Genomic DNA, 16,242 nt, shown 5'->3' on the forward strand with positions numbered 1-16,242 from the left:
TCTTGCCTTTTTTAGTTGGATCACTTGTGCCTGAAGATGAGCCTGCATGGCTTGTTCTCATGACTCTGAAGGATATCACAGAACTTGTCGTGTCCCCTGTGCATAGTGATGACTCTCTGGCTTTTTTGGAAAGCAAAATTATAGAGCACAGACAGCGATACCAGGCACTGTTTCCTGATGTTAAGCTACTACCAAAACACCATTATTTGGAGCACTATCCACAGATGATTAGGTTTTTTTGTCCAGTTGTTTGGCTGTGGACAATGCGTTTCGAGGCCAAACACAGCTTTTTCAAGCAGGTCATGAGACACACAAGCTGCTTTAAGAATGTGCCTCTCTCCTTGGCCTCAAAGCATCAGATGATGATAGCTTACCATCTAAGCTCCCCATCTCTTGGCAAGTCTGAACTAGAGGTCTCGGCTGTATCAACTTTTCCAGTGGATTTGCTTAAAGAGGAGATGGCTAGAGTCATTAGGCAAACATTCCCTGACATTCTAGAGATAAACCTTGCACAGTGTGTGACAATAAAGGGCATAACTTATAGGAAGGGAATGGTACTGGCCCACAGGGCAGCTGGTGGGTTGCCAGAATTCTGTGAAATAAACCACATCTGCATTGTAAACCAGAGCATATTCTACATTGTCAGAGAGCTCGGTGGCTGGTACAGGGAGCACTACAGAGCTTTTGAGCTCAACCCAGTATCTGCAAGAATATTCACTCTTGTTTCACTCCGTGAACTCCTTGACACTTATCCACTGGTTGACTACAAGATCGGATCAGTCCGCATGGTGACTTTAAAAAGGCATAAAGAAATAAAAGGTGTGCAAATATTTGTAATAAGTTCAGTCACATGTATTTCACTAGATACATTCTTTTTTTTTTTTCTTTTTTTTTTTGTATATCTGACCTTTTATAACTGACTGATATGTATGGGTAACTGTATGAAGACTAAACTGAAGTTATTCTTTCTGGGTGTCTGATGTATTGTTGTTGTTTTTTTTCGTCTACAGAATAGCTGCTTGAAATGGGGACCCCTGCGATCCTAAAGATCATCTTGACTGATGGAACCTGTCAAAGGCTCACTCTCTCCAATGGACCACCTGAATCAATTGAGGATCTCATTGTTGAAGTCAAGAGACATTGTGGTCTTCAGGGCGATTTCAGACTTCAGTTTATGGATCCCTTGTTTGGGAATGAGTTCCTTAATCTTACCTCAGTTTCAGAAGTGGCAGTTATTGACATGTCAAGACCCACCACTATGCAGCATGAGGATTATATCATTCTTGATCCTGTCCAGGACTCCGAAGCCCTCAGCTGTTCCTCTGTTAACGATTCTTCGTACCTGTCTGGTGGATCTGTGGACACGGATGTGTTGTCATCAAGTGAGTCAACAAGCTCACGATCTTCTTGGCCTGCTGTCTTTTATGTGCCCAAGTTTTCGTATGATGCTGAATTACAACTTCAGCAGGCAAAAATTGCGTACAATCAGAATGGAACTGCACTTATTCCAGATCCCAAGTTGAAGTCAGCCATCCTTGAAGGTTTGGTGCAGGAAATTGTGAAGTATAAAGTGTATGTCAGTGATAAAGAAATGGATCAAGTAGCTCAGAGTCTGATCAAGAAGCATCCCTGTCTAACTGAGACAGGCTCCAACACTGGATTTGGAGGATGGAAGACCAGTTTAAAATATAAACTCTCAAACTATCGCACCCAGCTACGAAAACTGGGCTGCCCAGAGGTGACTGTAAACTCTCTAAAGAACAAACCTGTTGGAAGATGCAGTGCAGCCTTTGGTGTCAAAAAAGCAAAGAGGGCAGAAGTAAACTTTTGCCCAACATACCCACCAGAAGAAACTGAGGAGAGCCTGGAGGCAATGCGGAAAACTTTACTCTTGGACATAAAGAAGAAGAACAACAGAGAGTTGGTGAAATTCAAGATGGAAAAGACTTTTGCCTACAGAAGACATGAAGTTGTTCGTGATGCACCAATGGTAGAGGCTTTCATGGCAAGATGGCCTGCTCTATTTGATGTCCATGAGGTAAAGTTTGACTCACACCGGGAGTTCTTGGAAGAGGTGTTAAGCTAAAATACTTTAGGCACATTTAACAGCCAATTTCTTCAGCATTGGTGATTGTGGCCTTCTTCCTGGTGTTAAACATTTGAAGCTCACTCTTTTGTGCTGATGTTTTCAGATCAATGCTGAGTTTAAAATAATTACCACAATCCCCCTTCAATCAAAGTTCCTGTCTCAGATGGATCTCCACTTAGACAACCTGGTGAAGCTGTTCAAAAGAAGAGGAGGACAGCTTGGACAAAGACTGAAAAAAGTTGTGGCACAAATGGATAATGTAAGTGATAAAGCCTTAACACAACTATGACCCCTTTTGGACAAAACTTTTAATTGGTTAAAAATTGTAAATGTTTTTCCAATGATAAATGCTGTCATCTTGTACTACTTTTACATCTGCTTGTTTTTGTTTTAATCTACTTAGTCAACTTTATTAGTATGTGTGCCTTTACTTTGAAAGCATTCATGTAAAGTACAGTACTAAAACCTAAAATCAATGAGAAGGGCTGACTGAAGATACTAATCACACAAATTTCATTTCAGTGTGAAGATGTTAATGCTGGACGTGAGTGTGTCATTAAGGGAGTGTGTATCTACATGGGTGAAGATCCTGACAACCTTATCCGGGAGTATGTGGTAAGTACTTGGGGTATTTTATTTTATTTTTTGGGGGGGGTGGGGGGGTGACTTTCACCAGTACATCATATTGCTCACTTGCCATGGATTGAGTAACATGACTTTTATTTTATTTATTTATGTCTTTTTTACAGGACATGGATGAAGACGCCATCAATGAGGCCATTGAAGACACCACTGTTGGAATTTACCTTCTTAAAGAACAAGCTTCAGCAGATGAACAAGAAGACATTGGAGTTGTCCTTGAAGGCATCAGGGTGGTGAAGAATTTGGATAATGTAGCATTTGCTGAGGTAATGCTATTTGGACTCATGTATGCACTAAACCTTGCCTACCCTGCTGACCTCCGCTACACCTTTGAGGTTTTCCAGAAGGTTTTCATGGAACTGGATGGAGCTAAACTCTCCAACAAAGTTCTTGCTCTCAAAAACCGTCTGTTTCACTGAAGGGTCAAAGACTGCACTTCAGCAATTCTTTACTGAACACAAAACGAAAAACTGCAATGTTATACTGCTGATACTGTTTGTTTGGGGGTTTTTTGTTGTTGTTGTTGTTGTTGTTGTTTTTTCTCATGTGACTGCACTTCGAGGTGACACTTTTTTTCTTTTCTTCCTTTTGGTGGTATTGTATTGCGAGAAATGTTTACAGAGGTTTTTTAGCAATGTGCTCTGGGTCAACCTTTACATCCTGCTTATATGTTCAAAAGGAAGATTCCTTTAGGTGTTTGGTATTATGTGACAGTGTCATTTAAGCTTCAATTTAGTAAAAAAATTCTGTACAGCTAAATACAAAATGTGACATGTATGAAGATATATCTTATCCTTAATAGCAGCTTGCTGCCTCTTTGAGTTTTGGAAGACCAATTTAAGCTGAAGTTGTTCTATATATGTACAGACTTGATCATTCAAAGCAGCTTGCTGGTTTCTGCCTCTTAAACTCCAGGTAACAGGAGTTGTAGAAATGTTAAATGCAAAAAAAAGTTATATTTGTGTAAGCCTGTTTGTTCATGGATGCCTTTTTGATTCTTTTTCCAAGTAGGCTTAATTTAGTTTCAAACTTTTAATTGTGAAATTAAATACAAATATGTGTAAGATGACAGGATCATTAATAAGCACTTATTTGTAGCTTTCTTGTATTGCTGCTAAGGTCAGTTTTGAGGTGAAATATTTACAAATGTTTTAAATCTTTCTTTCAGTTATATCTGCAGGCAATCGCTAAAACTGTGTAACAAGTTTATATGCTTGCTGTTTTCACTGCTGTTAAAATAAAGGTGAACTTTTCAGCACTCCCATTTTTTTTTGCCTTTTTTGTCAATAACATTTAGTTTATGTTTACATTATTATATTGTACATAGGCAAGAAACCAAGGACTGAATTTTTATGAAGTTGACTTAAAATAATTAAGTAGGATTTAAAGCCATAATTTGTGTTGCAGGAACATAATTATAATGCCTTTATGTTACACAATTTCATTAAGTACCACTGACAATCAAAAATACGTTGGTGTTAAACTTTAAAATATATCAACATTACGTAATACATTGATATTTTGGTAACAGATAAACAGTATGTACATCGAACATGATTTTTTTAAGTAATCTAATGTGACAGGGCGGTGGGAGGGCTTTGTACGCATCCCGGAAAGAGGTGTAGCAGTGGTCGAGTAGCCTATCTCCACGAGTGTTAAAGTGGATGTGTTGATGGAGTTTTGGTGAGACTTTCTTCAGGTTTCCCTTATTAAAGTCTCCGGCTGTGATAAACGCTGCCTCTGGGTGTGCGGTTTCCTCGCTGCTGATCGCGCTGTACAGTTCCCTGAGTGCTCGGTCAGTGTCGGCTTGTGGGGGAATGTAAACAGCCGTAATAATCACTGCTATAAATTCCCTCGGTAGCCAGAATGGCCGGCACTTAATCATCAGGTACTCCAGGTCCGGTGAGCAGAAGGATTTGACCGGGTGCACGTTCGCATAATCACACCAGCTGTTGTTGATCATGAAACACACACCACCACCTCTGCTTTTCCCAGTAAGATCCTGTGACCTGTCCGCGCGATGCACGGAGAACCCCGGTAGTTGTATTGCGGAGTCCGGTACCTTGTCCGATAGCCAGGTTTCTGTGAGGCAGATCACGCAGCAGTCCCGCATCTCTCGCTGGAATGAGATCCGTGCCCGAAGCTCGCACAGCTTGTTCTCCAGAGACTGCACATTAGCCAGTAATAAACTGGGTAACGGTGGTCTGTTAGTGCGCCGTCTCAGTCGAACCAGAACGCCAGATCTTCTCCCTCTGCGTCGGCGTTTGCGGCCTCCAGGGCCAGAGAACAAAGGCGTCTCAGGTGAGATGAATGGGGGGTCTGCAAACGGAGCGTCCGTGTTGCAAAACTTGAACTCCGGAAAGTTATAAGAAAGACCGTCTTTTATGTCCAGTAAGGTTTGTCGGTCGTACACAAGGAGACAAGTGCTACTCGCGAAAAAATGAAGGAAAAGTAAAATTAAACACAGAAAAAAGCCGTTGCTTGGGGGAGCTCGCGACGAGGCTGCCATACTCGGCGCCATCTTACGTACCATGGCGTAACAGGGCGGTGCACTGTTGGACGGACCAATCGGAGTCTGCGCTGCGGGACTGTTTTGATCACGCGGACTGGGAAATGTTTCACGTGGCTGCTAGGGACATTGATGAGTACACAGACTCAGTCTGCGGATTTATCAGGAAATGCGTGGAAGATGTCGTCCCATCCAGAACAGTCAAATCCTTCCCAAATCAAAAACCCTGGATTAACGGAGATGTTCGCGCGGCACTGGCGGCACGGAGCACCGCCTTTGCCTCCGCGAACACATCGGACTACAAACACGCACATTACCAACTCCGGAAGACGATCAAAGCAGCCAAACGTGAGTACAGGGACAGGGTGGAGCAACAGTTTGACAACCCTCGGAGTATGTGGCAGGGACTAAACACGATCACAGACTTTAGAGGGAAAACCAGCACACCGCAGACCACGGCCTCTCTGTGTGAGGATCTAAACGTATTCTACGCTAGATTCGACACAGCGAACACCATGAGACCGGACAGTGTGCGCACTGACGTCATCCGCGGTGCGCACACTGTGTCTGAGGAGGATGTGCGGAGGTGCTTCAGGAAGGTGAACGCACGCAAAGCTACTGGTCCGGACGGGATTCCCGGCCGCGTCCTCAAGTCATGCGCGGCTCAGCTGGCTGGAGTGTTCACGCACATCTTCAACCTTTCCCTCTCTCTGTCTGTAGTCCCAGCCTGCTTCAAAATGGCCACCATCGTCCCTGTACCCAAATCCTCCACCATCTCCTCATTGAACGACTGGCGACCTGTAGCCCTGACCCCCATCGTAAGCAAATGCTTCGAGAAGCTGGTCAGGGACTTCATCTGCTCTGCACTACCCGACTCACTGGACCCTCTACAGTTCGCATACCGCCACAACAGGTCCACTGATGATGCCATAGCCCTGACACTACACACTGCCCTGTCACACCTGGAGAAGAGAGACACGTATGTGAGAATGCTGTTTGTAGATTACAGCTCAGCATTCAATACCATCGTTCCCTCGAAGCTGGACAGGAAACTGCAGGATCTAGGACTGAGCAGCTCCCTCTGCAGCTGGATCCTTAGCTTCCTGTCTGACAGACGCCAAGTGGTCAGACTGGGCAGCATCACCTCATCCCCCATCACACTGAACACTGGTGCTCCACAGGGGTGTGTACTGAGCCCTCTCCTGTACTCACTCTACACCTACGACTGCACAGCCACTAACAGCTCCAACATCATCGTGAAGTTTGCGGACGACACTACAGTGGTGGGTCTTATCACCAACGGTGATGAGACGGCTTACAGGGAGGAGGTCAGCGCCCTGACCCACTGGTGTCAAGACAACCATCTCACCCTCAACGTCGCAAAGACAAAGGAGTTGATAGTGGACTTCCGGAGGTGCAGAGAAGTACACACCCCCATCACCATCAACGGCGCTGCTGTGGAGAGAGTGAGCAGCTTCCGGTTCCTTGGTGTACATCTGGCTGAGGATCTTACGTGGTCAGTACACACAAACAAAACAGTGAAGAAGGCGCAGCAGCGCCTCTTCTTTCTCAGGAGACTGAAAAGATTCGGCATGAGCCCCCGCATCCTCAGGACCTTCTATCACTGTGCTATTGAGAGCATCCTCACTGGATGCATCACCACCTGGTATGGCAACAGCACCGCCTACAACTGCAAAGCTCTCCAGCGAGTAGTGCGGTGCTCTGAACGGATAATTGGAGGTGAGCTTCCCTCCCTCCAAGACATCTACAGGAAGCGGTGCCTGAGGAAAGCGGGGAGGATCATCAAGGACTCCAGTCACCCCAGCCATAAACTGTTCAGACTACTTCCATCAGGAAGGAGGTTCTGCAGCATCCGGTCCCGTACCAGCAGACTGAGAGACAGCTTCTTCCATCAGGCCATCAGACTGCTGAACACGTCATAGACACCTCAGCTTCACTACTGGAACTTCAACATTATGCACTCCATACTGTACAGTAACGCCACTGTTTTGCACATGTCTCAACTCTGTATATTTTATATTATATATTTTATTTATTGTTTACTCTATTTAATTTGTAAAATATGTGTACACACACACACACACACACACACACACACACGTAGGAAAATATTTAGTATACACATCCAGAAATGCATATACTATTATATATTGTACATATATTTATTAGTTTCAGATGTAGCCATTCTTGTATTTTGCTTGTTTACATTATTGTATTTTGCACAACTCTGTTGCTTGTGAAGCTCGCACACAAGAATTTCACTCACATGTGCTGTACCAATGTACCTGCACATGTGATGTGACAATAAAAGTGATTTGATTTGATTTGATTTGAATGAAATACTTTGGCTTTACAAGTAATTATTACTTGTTGGAAAGTGGAAAATTAAGTCAGTCATACTTATTCATATTATGTGGGACCGATGTACACAATAAAATCAAGTAAATTGAAAGAACTTTTTTTTTCAGTGCAGTAAGGACATCTCCTGGTTTCATCTTCATGTTTCCCTCTCACCAGATAACCAAACCATATCATGACCAGCAGCTATACAGCTGTGGCTCCAGCAAACATCAGCTGATACTAGAAATTAATATTAAATAAATTCTAACAACAGCTGATCAAGCTTAAACGTGCTGCTGTTTAGCGCGACATCAGCTGGTTTCCTCTTTCGGCGCAAAGTGAGCGATAAACAAACAAGAGAGACGATCAGCTGATCATTGATCAGTTTCATGACTGAAGTAGAAACGGGAGAGGGAGGGGGAGAGGATGAGAGAAGAAGAGGCAGCTGTGCAGCAAAGACACAGAATAACTCCAGCAAACTGTTCCTTTTCACCTCAATAAGAAACGTGTAATATTTCTCTGAATACCAGACGGGACGGTTGGCAACTCTAATAACTTATGAGCAAAATAAAGTTCAACATCAGTAACATAGCACCCACCCAGCTGTATAGAAACTCCGTCATGCTAGCTAGCACGCAGTACGAAAAAGTCAGAATAACGAAAATAAACTCCACCTAAACCTGGTTCATATCTGACCCAGAGAGACTGCAGGTCAGAACTTCTTACCTGAAGTTCAGTTCACACTTGGACCGGCGGCCGCCTCGGGTCTCTTTTCCTTCTGCGTCCCTTTTCCTTCATCCACCTGCTGCCTCCACCACTTGCTAATGTTACTGAATCTGTGGAAGCTCCGCGATGCCACCACACGAAGTAACGAGTAACGACCCCATCTAAATCCCAGTAACGAGTAACGCGTTCCTGATTTTGGCATAATAACTAGTTACCGTGCTCGTTACCACAATAATAATGTAGTTACTGTAACGCGTTACTTAATAACGCGTTAGTCCCAACACTGGTTATATCACACGGATCCTTCCCGACTCTGACTCGTGGTGTTTGCTGCTGCAGCATGTCTGCTCAGTGCCATAACTTTCATTTTTTGATTATTTTTTCATTTCTTAAGTTTGTTAACCTTTGCTGACTCGTGTACAAACACAGAAAAGGTGAGTGGCAGCAACAAAGAGGGAAATGAGAAAAATAATAAGTCTGCTTTCTGACATCATCTGTTGAGCCGTTAGACAAAAGCACTAGCTGCTGACGAACCAGCCCCCGAATAACTTTAGTGTATTTATGAAGGCATGCAAAATTTTACCTTCATACTGTGAATGTTGCCCAAGCTGCATGCCCTGGAAGTATAGAAGGATGGGTCGATACTGGATGATAAGAATGCACAAACCTTGGCTGGAAGGCTGCAGGCGCCCAGCTGGCAGAGTTACAAATATAAATGCTGCCAAAACTCAGCCAAAGAGTGAAAACAAAACAAGAAGCAATGCAGCAAAGCACAGTGAGGCTTCAAGGTAAATCCTGACATCAGCGTGCTAAAGCCCACACAGTGACAGTGAGGCGATCCACACACGCTAATGTCCAAGTTCAGCTTTGAAAATAAGAATGCGTGTACAAACACAGAACGAGTCATTAATGAAAAACCAAACCTCTGTATTAGGATACAACAACAGCAAGGTACGAGTGTGAAACCATGAAGTGAAAGACAATCGTTATAAGGGAACAAGGACAAAATCCAGGGACCGTGAGACGGGGACAGTCCCGCTACCAGAAATGTGAGGCTGCGGTTACCGAGGCGGTGATCAAAGTAGATCATCTGGCAACAGTTGACGCACTAAACTTCATGATATCCATCCGGTGGGTGTTGAGATATTTTAGTGTGGACCAAAGCAGTGGACTGAGTCATGCTGCTGTGAACGTCTGTGCACAGGCTTTCTCTGCGCTGCGTAATTCAGGAAAGCAGCTCCATGTTCAGCAGTTGCTCAGAGACACAGCTGTACAGATCACAGAGGCCTGCTGATCACTTCTGGATGACAATAAAAGCAAATGACACTGAGACTGTTAGCAGTCAGGTTCTTCAGCCTGAGACTGACAGCGTGAAGGCCATGATGCTAATACACACTTTAAGACTGGGTATGTGTGTCGCACATCAACACTGTCTACAGCTATAACTAAATGAATGTTGGTGTAACTTTACCACATGCAGGGTCTTATCTGAAGCTCCCTAAAACTACTTTTTCATCCTTTTGTTACAATCGTTGTATCAGTGGAGTCAAAAAAATTTGATTGTATCCAGAAGTAATTGCAGCTTTTTATATGCTTTTTAATAAAGTCACCATACACAACAAATATAATGAATGAAAATGAAGCACTAAATACACAACGGTACAGACGTAGGACTCTTTATTTGTTGTACCTACTTTCATTCCCTTTTGCTCATTTTATTCAATATTTTAATCAAAACTAAGTAACACTACAAAATCCATATTCAGGACTTAATAATAATAATAATAATAATAATAATAAATTTTATTTATGAGCGCCTTTCAAGTCACCCAAGGACACTTTACAATAGGATAAAACACTTAGTAAAACAATGGCAGAATAAGAACAATAAAACAAAAGCACAAGATAAAATGAACAAACAGGGGATTCACAGTGAATATGCAGATTTGAACAGATGAGTTTTGAGTTGGGATTTAAACTGGGGGAGAGAACCAGTGCTTCTTATTTCTGGGGGCAGAGCAGCTGAAAGCTCTGCTTCCCATGGTGGTGAGGCGGAAGGAAGGTACAGCAAGCTGGATAGAAGAAGAAGAACGAAGTGAGCGGGCAGAACAGGTGGTGGTTAACAGGTCAGAAAGGTAAGGAGGAGCGAGGTTATGAATGGCCTTGAAGGTGAGCAGAAGAAGTTTGAATATTATCCGGAATTTCACAGGGAGCCAGTGAAGTTCCTGAAGAACAGGTGATGTGCTGGTAGGAGGGGTTCTGGTGATAATGCGAGCAGCAGAGTTCTGAACCAGTTGAAGCTTATGGAGGGATTTTTGGGGGGGACCATGCAGAAGAGAATTGCAGCAGTCAATACGGGAGGTAACAAGACTATGGACAAGAATGGATGTGATATGAGGTGAATAACTTCAGTTATTCACCTCATATCACATCTGTTTTTAATCCTCTGTATCTTTACTTCTGAAATTTCCTGCATTGTCCGTTTGCCTGTTTTAACAAACTCCTGTAATTATGCTTCATTATGTTTTTGTTCAATATTCTAAATAGATGCAGGTGTGTCAGCAGGTGATTTCCATTGGTGTCTGTAGTATTAACCGTCCTGTTCTTGTACTGAAAGTTGCTTGAAAACCATTTTAATAGTTGCAGTTATTTTATCTTGGACGGTTGTAAATGTTTTACATTTTAATGAACGTACAGTCCCAGTCATTCCTCTGTTACTCCAGATGTTGACTTTACTGCTCTGACTCCTCACCTGAAGAGCTCGGTTACTAATCTTGGGGTAAAACTCGACACTGCACGTAAATGCGGTGGTGAAACCTTCATTCTATCACCTCACACGTCTGTCAAAGGTCAAGCCTTTTCTTTCCAGATGCCATCCATGCTTTTATAACCTCACGTTTGGATTGCTGCATCTCCTTTTTAACAGGGCTGCCCAGGGCACTCTGTGCAACTGGAGCAAAATGCTGCGGCACAGTTTTTAACTGGTAAAAGAAAACGTGATCGTGTTACTCTGGTTCTGGCCTCCTTACACTGGCTTCCAATTGAATCTAGGATCTATTTTAAAATCCTTTTACTGGTTTTTAAGCATTACGTCCCCCCTCGTTCACTCCGGTCAGCTCAGTCACTAAATCATGACTGAAACTTAGAGACGTTCTCTATTGTGACCTCGAAGCTTTGGAACGATCTTCCTCTTCACATTAGAGACATTAGACAGTCGACATCAGTGGTGCTCTTTAAATCCAGGTTAAAAGGTTTCATTGTTATGTATTTACTGTATTTATTATTCTTATTGTACTTCGTATATTTCTGCTGCACAGCACTTTGGTCGGCCATGTGTTGTTTTTAAAGTGCTATATAAATAAATTATGGGTGTGGTTTATGGTTACCTTTACATGCATATTTTGTTCTTTAATATTTGATATTTGATATAATATGCTTCCAGCCTTCAGTTGATCTCCTGTGCAGCTGACTAAGTTTTGCTGAGAGCTTTTATTGACGTCCATGTTTATCATGAATCATGAAATCTGTTAATTTTTGATAACATTTTTTAAATTACCTCATTATGGTTTTTTTTCTTTTCAGGAAAATGATGAAATAAATTCAAGGGTGTTCTTTATCGGACTGACGGTGCATGAGCCTTCTGTGACTAATATGTAATACTGTATGAGCACGCTGACATGGAAATCTCTGCTAATGAGACCATTAATGTGTTTTATTAATAACCTTCCTAAGAAGACTACTTGGGTTAAATATGTCATGTTGAGGACCTGACACATCAGGCAGGTGAAGCTCTATAACGTGCTGCTAATGTCATCTCAAATGTCAGATTATTGACACGGAGAGCAGACGATGCTGTCATATCTGATGTTAATTTTCCCGTGATGTGAATAGAAAAATCTCACCCTGCAGGAAATTTATCACCACGCCAATATTTAAGTGCAATTTCACAGAATCTGCTCGTGGAGAGGATCCTACCTCTGCTTTTGAACTGGAAATGTCGAAGGCAGCCGTTACTTAATCATCAATCAGCCTGCTCCACTTGCTGCTTTGTAATACCCGTGCTGAGAAGCAGACTTTCATATCTCACTGCAGAATCTGGGAAAAGCTGGTTTTCTATTTTATTTACCAAAAAAATCCTTTTTTAGCTTATGTGAGGAGATGTGTTGATGGGCTCAACACTCAGTCAACTTCAGTCTGTTTTTCTCTTATTGGTACAAACTGCATTTCCTTTGATTCACACTTTAGTCTACTGTACACTGCTTTTTAACATCACATTATGTAAAACAGTTTAGACATCACCAGCTCATTTCCATTTTTCTTTTATTAATCGTTGGTTCTTTACAGCCTTGTTGATTTGAGTTCTTCTCACCATTTTTCTGTACCAGCTTTTCCCAGTCAGCTAATTGGCCTCGTGTAGCATTTCCCAGTGTCTGTGCTGTAAACACGCCGCTGCTCCATTTTGTATTTATTCTGTTTTAACTGTAACTGTAGTTATTTTCTCTATTTTACTTGTAACTCTGGGAATTTCCGGGGTGTCTGTGATGTTGCATCGCACAAAACCATTTGTGAAGCGTTTAGTCTGCAGAAGGTCTTTTATTTTGAAATTTGCTGCTGGGACCTCTGTAAACACTCGTGCTGAGTTCCTGGGCTCAGTCACTCATTTCAGGTGTCATCTTGTAAACTGTGTACAGCTTTAAACTTTACACTGCTTTGGCAGCTTGGACCAGAGCTGCTCCTCGGACACTTCTGAAATGTAAGGGCTGAGTTGGGACAGTCGGGCCTGCAGATCCACCGGAGCTGGAATCCAACCAGCGTATTCTGAAGTAAGTGCTCCCTGTTTGACTTTGGAATCGTTGCCTGATGTTACCTCCTTCCTCATTTTCATTTTCCTGTTCGATCATCGGCATTTGTGAACAATCAGCAGCGAAGTCTGGGTTCAGCAGGAGATCTTTTGTTGCGTGTCTTTAACCATCACTCACTTTTCCACTCCTTTCCTTCCTCTGCTGTCACTCTCCACGGAAGAAAGAACTAAAAGCCTCTGAGTGCCGTAAAACAGGGGGCTTAACTCACTGCATTTTAACACACAAAGAGACAGAGAGAAAATTTCCAAACGTCTGTGCAGCACTTGGATAAACTGACTCAAAGTGAGTGGTTTAAACAAGCTAATTTCCTGACAGTCAAACAATTAAAAAGACAAAACGAGGTTTTCCCAGTTGTTTTGGGCACACTCATTATTTTTTTAAGTGTATTTCATTACTTCTTCTTTTCTTAAACTGCAGTGTCGAGCTCTCTGTGCCACAACGCCAGAGAAACAACAGGTCATCAGACAGACGTCTGTGCACTTTGAACATAATGATTAGTGTCAGGCACCAGTTGTAAGGATGCACTGACGGGGCCAGAAAGTTCTGCAGGTGATCTGCCAACAATGGACTGATTTATACTCAAAGATGCAGCCAGTTTATTTCAGTAGAGACGAACAATCTACGATGAGTAGAGCGAATCAGGGAGCGAGAAACCTACTACCCAAAATAACACAGTGCAAATGCTTCCCTGAAATGGTTTGATGATTCTGCTCGAGGACACACAGCTGACAGAGAATCGATATGTTTTTGATATAAGGCTGAACTGTTTTGCTAGAAGTGTGTGTGGATAAATCTGCGGGCTTAGATGGAGCACAGGAGTCATCCAGAGAAAGGTTGCAAAGCGTTTCACCATGTAAACCCGAATTTTTATTGTATCGAATCTTTATTTTGAAGGTGTTAAAACAGAATAACAACAACAGAGAAAAAGAGACAACCAGAGAAAACACAAGAAAAGGAAAACAAAGCATTAATAATTATGAACCACTTACATGTTCAAAAAGAGTCGGAAGAAGCACAAGCTTATTTAATCCCACCCCCTCGCCTCTATTCAGTAACTGATAGTCGACACTTGTTCTTCCATCATCAATTCTTCATTACGATTTGTTACATGTAGGTTTTATAACCCCAGTAACACGTCAAAAGATATACACGCTCACAGATCTATAAACCTACATATGCACCCACACACACATATATGCACATCAGTATTGTGAAAATAGTGGGTGAGAACACCCAATCAGAGCCCTCCCTGTACTTTGCAAAAATTTTTGAACAGCTTTTTAAACTGGTTCATGCTGATACGTTGCTTCAGTTCAGAGTGTAACAGCTGACCTGCAGGATGTCTGTTTACTGGATACTTTATCAGGAACGATGTGAGCTATCTGTGAGATAAAGTTGCTGTGCAACATGTGGAAATGTGTGAGAAGTCAGTAGTGCTTCTTATAAGACGTAGACATTAACGCTTCTCTTTAATACCAGTAAATGAAAAAAACTACATATCCAGTACATGATGGTCAAACTGTGTGAGAATTGCTGCAGCATCAAACCAGTGGAAGGAATCCCAGTACAACAGGCACGCGAACTGGGATTCTCTCAGTTCTGTCATTATAAAAGAATAAATTATATTATATTGTATGATGTGTTGGAGCTGAGCATTCAATTCTGACACAAGCACATGTATGCATTTAGTGACAGCTTCCTGTTAGCGCTGGTGGTAAAAGTGAAACTCCTCACAGATGGTGGGTGGGCTCTTTTCCTCCACGGCGTTACATTTACAGTCGCAGGTCACAGATGCGTGCTCCTGTTTTTGGTTGAGTAACTACTTCATAGTTTGAAAGGCTTCATTTTAAAAATGGTTCGTAAAGTCGAGTTCGACTGCAAAGTGCTTTCAGTACATTCTTGTACTTTTGCGTTATGAGTTCAGTCTTGGCATTTGGTTCTGGCTGCACTCATAGAGTCAAACTATTCATTGTTATTAAGAAGTGCAGCAACACGTTACACTCTGAACCTGTCTGTTAGTTTAAAAATGTCAGCGGCTTCTTTTTTCTACAGATTTGCTTCAGACGGAGAAGGCGGAATATTTGGTTTTGGAGGCTGTAGTCACGATGGCTCTAACTTTAAATATGGAAGAATTTATTTACATGGTTTAGGAGACATATTGTTTGAGTGTAAACTTAAAATCTAACTGTCTGAACTTCCAGTGTTTTCACAGAATAAAAGCATCTTGTAGATGGTTTTGTTTCAGACCAGGTCCCTGTGTGAAAGAGTAACTGCCTGTTTGAATAATTATGGAAGAAAACTTGGATGTTGGCATGAGTGTTGCTGGTTCAGAGAGTACTCTGATAGGTGGAGTTTTGAATGTTAACACACAGTTTATTACTACTGACTGTAGGCTTCTTGCTAATCGATCGTGCTTGTACATTTCAGTTGCACATTGTTGGAGGACTGACTGATTCTTTAGAGGAAAAGAGTGGCACAGTCTGCAGCAACTTTGATCTTTATTGCACAAAAGATCAAGTGCACGATGTAAATTGCATTCACGACTGCATTAAGCTGCTAACACATCTGTGGCTCTCTACAAGCACCTGCACTGACAGCATGCTAATGCTAAGCTAGCCAAGAACCCAGAGTGATGTTATGTATGTTAGTGACCTTGTAACACCACAGGAGACTTCATCTATAAAGCCTTTACCTGCTCAGGAGAGTTATAACTGTGATACTGCCAACAGCTTCGTTGTATAACACTTTTTATAACGTCAAACCTTGACAAAGCCATGAAATCTCTGAATAGATTATGGACGTATGAACCTATTTTAGTCTTTATAGTCTGGTTATAGAAACAAGTTTAACTCCATGTTTCCTGTCGAGCTCTGGCTCTTTGTACCAATCAAAGGAACTCCTGTGCTTCAGAACACTGACCCCTGCAGTGTCTCTGCTCTTGTACAACTTGAAAAACGTCTGCTGTCACAGCATGTACAGTGTTTGTGGCTCAAAGAGCTTGATTGTACTGGGACAGCTGATGTCAGAATGGGCATGACAGCCTGTCTGCCCCC

General features: G+C 42.4%; 1 protein-coding gene across 1 annotated transcript; it reads left to right on the plus strand.

Moving 5' to 3' along the window:
- The first annotated feature begins 246 nt into the window (after positions 1-246).
- Positions 247-3,150, plus strand: LOC113027206 (uncharacterized). Its single transcript, XM_026176828.1, has 5 exons — positions 247-819; positions 1,011-2,038; positions 2,193-2,348; positions 2,612-2,704; positions 2,839-3,150. Exons 2-5 carry the CDS (start codon positions 1,025-1,027, stop codon positions 3,148-3,150), a joined length of 1,575 nt encoding a protein of 524 aa, XP_026032613.1. The 5' UTR covers positions 247-819; positions 1,011-1,024.
- Positions 3,151-16,242: the final 13,092 nt, after the last annotated feature.

Source organism: Astatotilapia calliptera, chromosome 7, assembly GCF_900246225.1.
Source record: "Astatotilapia calliptera chromosome 7, fAstCal1.2, whole genome shotgun sequence".
Lineage (NCBI taxonomy): Eukaryota > Metazoa > Chordata > Actinopteri > Cichliformes > Cichlidae > Astatotilapia > Astatotilapia calliptera.